At 42.3% G+C, this 7,845-nt stretch overlaps 1 protein-coding gene across 2 annotated transcripts in view; it reads right to left on the reverse strand.

Moving 5' to 3' along the window:
- The window catches only part of brsk2a (BR serine/threonine kinase 2a), a 162,810-nt gene that overhangs the window by 50,323 nt on the left and 104,642 nt on the right, over positions 1–7,845 (reverse strand). For both annotated transcript variants that reach the window (XM_087176421.1, XM_087176422.1), the window contains exons 3-4: positions 3,781–3,866; positions 924–1,064 (exon numbers count right to left, since the gene is read on the reverse strand). In XM_087176421.1, the coding sequence (XP_087032547.1) occupies positions 924–1,064; positions 3,781–3,866 (227 nt within the window). The remainder of the gene's footprint in view (positions 1–923; positions 1,065–3,780; positions 3,867–7,845) is intronic.

A 7,845-nucleotide genomic window follows, 5' to 3' on the forward strand; every position in this document is an offset into this window, starting at 1 on the left:
AGGACAAACTGGAGAGCAAAAGCACACATTGTCAGGAGAGGAAAGAAAACTGGCTCCCTGCTTTGAACAAATGGATAGACACATACACACACACACACACATTTAAAACAAGCAGCACACACACACACGAATGAGTGCTAAAAATGAGTCCCTGCTGACATGTTTGACTTCGGAAGTATATATGATTGCCTCTAGTCTACAAGCTGGTAAACAGTTAAATTACCCCCTGAAGCCAAACACAATGTGTCACATTAGTGACTATCTGGAAGCAAATTTCAACAAATACAAGGACTCAACACCGAGTAGAGCATAACTATGAAAATGTACTGTGTACAAACAAAAAAAGTCACTCCCGCTCAGATCTAAAAGTGAAAACTGAGCACTGTATCTGATCCAAGTGTGTGTATTTGACTCTTTCCATCTGACAATGTGTCAACCACCCTCAACTGTTAAAGGGGGACGCTTTAAGAAAAAAAGGAAAGCACTTTCATAACAAGCAATTTAAAGTTTTCTCAGTTCTGTAATCCCCATTTTGAATCACTGGCTTGAAAACTAAATAGCACTTTGAAGTTATGAATAAACTGATTGAAATTTAGATTGTAGATTCACTTCAGGAAGAATCTGTATCCTTTTAGAATTCATTATTTGGAAACTCATTATTTGTTCAATGTTGTATGACAACCAAATTGAGTTTGTTACACCTCCTGGGTATGGTTGTTTATTGGTTGTTTTATCTTTTTAACTGTATGTGATGTTTTTTTCATGGATTGCAGATAATGAATATGGCTTTTATGGTTTTAATTCCAAGTGCCCTGATATTAGGTCTTAGTGCACCTTAACACTACACTTTATTGTCCTACATCGAAGTGTACATGGAGACATGGCACATCTTTATATTTCTGCATGTGGATCATGGCACTTACCATATGGAATGACTGTGGCAAAAATCCAGGGCAGACATGATCTGTCTGAAGAATTTTCTGGCTTCTTTAGGTGTTAACCTGCCTTTCTTCACCAAGTAGTCAAACAGCTCACCACCAGACACATGTTCTAGCACCAGGTACCTGAGAGAACGAGAGGGAGAGACAGGGAGACATGGGAAATGAGTGGAAACTCTCATACACACATAGAAAAGAAAGATTTTACTTGTAGGGACAGGAACAAATACCTGTGCTATCCACAGAGCCCTCTAAAAAAGCCCAGCAGAAAAGAAGAATCAGAGCATCAGACCTCAGAGGTCTGTAAAAACTGGAGCAGTGGGAAAGATAGTTCTCTCACAGCCATTATACACAGACAAAACACCCAGGATCAACCATCTGATCTACCAAAAGCCATATCATGTTGGCTGTTTTTTTTTACTGTGTCATCTGTAAACTGTCCCTACCGTCACAGTGAAGCATGTGTATTAAAATACAGTGTATGTGAAGGGTTCTGATATACTAGACACTCTGGCCTCCCATGAGAGGCATCAGAGAGATGATATAGTTGCATTACACTACAAAAAGATGGAAAAGTGGTGCACACTGCTCTCAGACATAAAGGATTTGGGAGCACAGACATTGTAAGCTCCTGTGAGAGTCTTCGTCTCAGCACTCAGTTAATCAAGTGAAAAAGACAAAAGAGAAGAAGGAAGACAGATATTGGAAAATCCTCAATAGTTCCTTGCTATGCATATACAGTACTTGTATTGCTTTTTTTTTTCCTTCTTCCACCTTCTAAAACATGCATATACACACATCATCCCTGCCATCACATCTCTTATGGCCAGGTGGTGAAGGCGGTGGAGGTTGTAGGGCGGGAGGGGAGCAGTTTGTCAACCTGACTGTATGGCCATGATGCTCTGGCGCTCCAAAGGGACAGGGGAAGGAGATGAATCTCCCCTGACCCAGGTCTAAAGCTGCATCTGTGGGCTGAAAGCCAACGGTGCCCTGCCCCTGCTCCGCACTGGCCCGCTCGTATATCCTTAGCTGAAACTCCCTCCATCTTCACTAGGACAAATTGAAACCCAGACAGGCGGTGAAATACTCTCTTTGTTCTCTCTCTCCCTGCTGTGGATGTGTGTATGTACATGCAACTCCTCGCTTTTATTGATTACACTGTGGTGTTGCAAACAGTACACAGGAAAAAACCATGTGCTCGCTAAACAACCCTTAAACCCTTAATGTTCAGTGGAAAGTCTGCAGTAAAAGCTACAGGTGTGGAGTTTAAACTAAGTGTTTTTTTTTTTGTTGTTGTTTTTTTTAACAGTCTGGGACAGTCAAGTAAAGTCACAGGATCCAGCACTTCAAGAACCGGATCAATACTAACGTCAGGATATCTTGGCCTCTGCTCTTCAGATTTTGACCGATGATAACCGATAATGCAAGGATGCAGTGGACGTTTGGCCTCAGTGTGTCCCAGTGGGAGCTGGGCAAATAAGAACCGGTCATTAAAAGAACTTGTGTGTTAGAATTGATCATTTTGTTACTTTTTCAGATCTTCTTGCAGCAAAAATTTGAAATAAAATAGCATCTGTGAATTATATTCATATGCATTATGTTCTCTCAGACAATTTTTCATTGTCAAAAGCATAGTCTACATCAACATTATGTGATCATTCATTCATTTCTAGCTATGAAATCTCCATAAATAAAATATTGCCAGGCTATGTATCAAACTCTTTCCACTTTGCTTTCACCTCTTGTATGCACGCACGCACACACACATGCGCGCACACGCACACACACACACACACACACACACACACACACACACACACACACACACACACACACAGACCAGTTTGAACAGCTTGTGGTGGGATCTTTGCCAACAGCATAATAAATCTTAAAAGCTCTGGGACTGTTAGCTCCAAACATGCTGCGTGTCTATCAATTATTGGCTTTCAAGTATAGATGTCTGAGTAGGAATCTAAACAATATTAGGAGCAAAATTACATCACTGATGTGAAATGCAGAGTCACTCAAGTCACTGGTGATGCAAATGTAAAGCAATTTGTCTTCTGTGACGCTACTAGTGACCAGCTGTCAAAAGTGATGAAGCAATCAGCACAAAATGTGATTTTAATAATCCAATTATAGGATGAATCGCAATATTCTGCTATTCCTATCATCTTAAAGGATGAGATGTACGGTGCTGCATGCGCAATCCCGTCTGGTCTGTAAGCTCAACATGAGAACTAATTGAATTTAGTTGACAAACAGTCCTCTGTAGATCAAGAGGGCTCCTATAAACGAGTGATGGGCTTGTCACTCACTGCTGTTCAAGTTGGCTAATCGATTTATGTGTGTGCTTGTGTGCCTTTGTGTGTGTGTGCTTGTGTGTGTGTGCATGTGTGTGTGTGTGTTTGTGTGTGTGTGTGTGTGTGTGTGTTTGTGTGTGATTGTGTGCAGCAGCTGCGGCAGCAGACTAATGCGGCTGCCACTCTCCAGGGCTAATGTTTCTGAATGCAATGGTGTTGCCTCTGATAAGCGTGTCATGGTGTTTACATTGAGGAGACTTCCTATCCCTATTAGCAGTCCCTTAGCGAGCGCGACCAGATTAAATGCTTCATGCCAATACTAATGAAGCCCCCCTCCCCCCAGGCTATCATTGTTGCCCCTGCAATCATAATACACCAATCAAAACTGCTCCAATGATATGTATGATGTTAAAGACTGTTCTGATATTTGTGTGAGCCACAAAAGTTGTACACAAACTTACAATTGCTTAGTGGGTGCAGTATATTTATGACTCAATATAAGGATAAAAAGTGGACCAAAATCCACTGGTGGTACTTACAAGTATTTTTTATTTTCGTAGACGTCATGTAGCTTTAAAACATGTGGGTGTTCTATGAGCTTCAGAATAGCTATTTCTCGCTCCACCTGTATGAGAGAGGGACATAGAGGGAAATAAGGAGGAAGGGAGGGAGAGAAAAAAGAGATTTGATTAGTGTAACATCAACCCAGTTACGTTCTTGAAAGCTTTTTAGAACCAATTGTCCTTCACTCTTTAATTGCAACTTTCCTCTCACTGGGAGATAAACCAACTGACCCCAAAGCAGCCTGTGATGAGTTCTTACCAGTGGTTTCTCTGAGGTTACCTATGAAGGTCACTGTTTGACAGACAAATCTGAGAGGCAGCAATCTGTAATAACACTTTACACAACAAGCACAAGGGCTTAAGAGGAAGGAGTAAACCAATGCAAGGAGCTGACTGGCACTTTCTACTGGCAGAAAGGACAGAGATAAGCTTTGACCACACTCTGGTTGGTATCCAGGCCAGCAAGCACTGCTATCTCAGGTGGAAAATGTAGTTTACTTCAAAAACTGAAGGAAAACAGGCTCTGTTTTTCTTAGCTTACAAAAAAATGTGCTCTCTCCTCTCTCACAAAGCAAACCCAGCTGAATACTAAGCAATCACATTTCATAATCCTGTGATTTTTTTTGGTTAGGTAAGAAACATCAAATAGAATAATCTGTCAGAGTCAGACATCTCACATTTGAATATTTCTGTCCTCTAAGAGAACAGCCTGTGGGTGAATTGAGGTCAAATGTCCACTCAGGTACATTGATGTCTTCCAAAGGCACTTAGTCTGAAACAGTGGCTGTACATATAAACACAACAACACTCCCGAACAAGCACACGGCTCAGTCCACACAAGTTTCGGAGTTCTTTTTTTTTTTTCTCGCTTACAGAGCTGCTGAGATACATATATAGCATACTGTGAGATCGTGAGAGCCGAATTTCACCAAAATCAAGCAGATCAGCTTGGATTTGTGTCAGCATCTCCAGAGGTTATAGTCAGCAGGTACAGCTGCCACTGAAAATCAGCATGGAACCCTCTTCGACACAGGCCACCACTAATCTTCAGCTCCCCGCGCTCCTCGCAGTTATCTGCTCACTCGTCTGCTCCACATTTCCTGTCCACCTTCTCCTCCACCCTCCATGTCTAACTTTGACTGACAATGACGGAGATGAAAGGACAGTGTGAGTTAAAGGCTCCTCTGCCTCATCTCAATCTCATCAAAGTCAATTTCACTATGTCACTTGCCTGTGACAGCCTTCACACTGCTTTAATGTCACACTCATCATGGCTTCGCTTTATGAACACTCCTGTGGAGTGAAGTTAAAGCTCTGATCTGCCAGCTTACTTTGTTTCTTTTTAGCTCCCACAAAGCTTGTTTGCTTGACCGTGCGTAAAATCAGGTTCCTCCTTAATTATGCTCTCACATTGTTTTTCATTTCACAACAGCTTGCATTAGTAATCTCAGTCTGCTCAGGTAGGTATTGTAGTCTACCTTGACATACTTTTTTTTAATCATTATTTTCTGCCTAAAAAGCAACATCCCTATCTCCACTCCTTATGAAAGGCATAATATATGATAAAAACCTGCTGAATTAGCTTACATACAGTCACTGAAGAGAAAAACACAATGGAGTACAAGAGATGTTGAAGCCGCAGCCAAGAAAAAGTCATGTGAGAATAAAAAGCTAATAAAGCTAGGCCCACAGCTTGTCTAAAAAGGGTAAAGTGGTAAACGCATAATTAGCATTAGCATGGAGTATCAGTGGGAGTAAGGGCTAGGCTAATCAGGGCTAATCCAGTGACTAATGAGTGCTATGAGCAGCCCTACACCGTGCCACTTTCTCACCTGAGGCTAAGGTGTATTGTTAAGAATGAGCCTTTGGTGGTTAGCTAGCTACCTGGCAGCAGGGCTCCCTGCAGAGAGACTGATGCTACTGAGGACTCAGGGAGAGATGAGCTGTCCAAATGCAACAGAGGCAGCAGCTGGCTTCCTAAGCTTCCTCTAAGCGCCTCCTTTGAGTTAATTGAAATAAGAGAAATGAGGCTTAATGTGAAGACTTAACTGTACAACTGCCTGCTTATTGCAAGATTAGCTGTTGATTAACACACAAATGTAAATCTGTGAAGCAACCCTTGCTCTTTCTAGCGTCATACAGTACAACAGTTTCATTAATTACCCTATAATTATCAGTCACAAGAAATTATTTGAAAAACACATTTACACCTCACTTGCTTCCACTTGCAAAAGGAGCGACAAAATGTGATCTGTTGGCAAATGGGTTTAAACAGTAATAATGCATGGTGATGAAAGGGAGAACACCAACAACTGCATTTAAACACACACTAACTAACTGTTTGCTCACCTTTTATCAAAGCCTCAAACACATCCAACACCTACACAACTTCATGGTAGTAAAAACGCCAGGTGGCCATCCTCTCTCTTGGCCTGGCTCCTGTACATGGCTCCTCACTCTCTCATTAAGTTTCACATCTGTGAGTGTGGACAGTTCTCTCCAATCACCTATCTCCATGGAACTTCATTAAGCCTTTATTAGCAGGCGCTTGGACACCATTCACGAAGGCACACAGACACAAACACAAACGCGCGCACATGGACAGATGGACAGGTGGGGAGATGAACACACACCTTCTCTCTTTTATCCATCTTGTTACTTGTGTTCTACTTGTGTTCGGCAGTTCAGCTTATAGTCAATTTGCTCAATTTCTTGATAACTAAACGGGGGTGCAAGAGGAATGGGAAGGAGAAAAAAAAAACTCCCACCTAATCAGAAAGCAGAGGTCGAATGAGAGCGCAAGACTGACACTAATCCAAATTGGCTATTTGACGGGGAGATAATTTGTCTTGTAATGTATGGTGGTTATCGTGGTGGAGTGGACATCATTAGCAGAAGACCTCAGAACAGGAGCCCGTGAGTGGACGGGCTTATTGGCAATGTTTCGACCCGCAGGGTTTACTATCAGTGTCATATCCTGCCACACTAAATAGATCAATAAGTTGGAACTATGTTAACTGCGACGAAGATGGTTGCAAGCGAAATAAAAAAAAAAAATAATAATTAAGCTGTGTGAATGATAAAACATGACGTTTTAACACCAGACTCCAAGGAACTGCATTGTGTTCGTCCAAATTAAAAGCTAGAGCATCATTTTCTTCACCTTGGAATTCAAATTTGATGTTGTGTTTGGAAAACGTTTCATGAGATTTATTACTTGTAATTATGGTGTAATTTGCAGGTGCAGATGGTACGTTGTAATAGAAAGCAAGAGAGGGAGGCTGGGAAAGGGGCTACATGGACAAATGAGGCAAAGCAGTCACTAGTGCTCACATGTGTCATCCCAATTTCAGAAGACGAGAGCCAGTTTAGCATAGTTCCATCAGCTTGCAATTGATTCTTTAAATTACAGCCCTGGATCTGAATGGCTGAACGGACGAGCAAACAAAAGACTGGCAGCATCAATAGTTTCATCAGTGTGACAAAGAGTCCAGTGATCGAGAAGAGAGGACCAGAGACAGCCAGGCAACAACAAAGATGCAAAGAGGTTAGATCCATGTCACACATGTCACAGAGCGACTGAACAGAGAAAACAGCCCAAAATCTCAGAGGGGGAAAATATTGGCTCACAAGGTCTTTCATCTCTCGCTCTCCACTTATTGCATCTTGCGCTTTCTCTCTCATGTACATGGAAAGAAAACACAGACATTTCTGTCACCCCACCACCACCCCACCCTCCAGGCGAGTGAGTGAATGGTCTCTTGATACTGAGATCTGAGGATCAAAGTCAACAGGGCAGTCATGTGTGTCAGACAAAAAAACGCGAGTGGCTATGCTAACATGGGCGTTACAGTGCATGCATGAGCTGCTGGATGGACAGAAAAACAAACGAGAGACAGAGGAAGGATGAGTGATTGCGAGAAGGGATGGAGCATAAGCCATGTAATTCTCTGCAACGGAGACGAGTAAAAGAGAAACGTAGAGGAGACAGACAGAAAGAGAGCACAGTGGCAGTGCCAGCCCCCCCAGCCCCCCCCCCCC

Source organism: Seriola lalandi, unplaced genomic scaffold, assembly GCF_002814215.2.
Source record: "Seriola lalandi dorsalis isolate HSWRI2012SDOR001 ecotype SW California unplaced genomic scaffold, Sedor1 jcf7180002054553, whole genome shotgun sequence".
Lineage (NCBI taxonomy): Eukaryota > Metazoa > Chordata > Actinopteri > Carangiformes > Carangidae > Seriola > Seriola lalandi.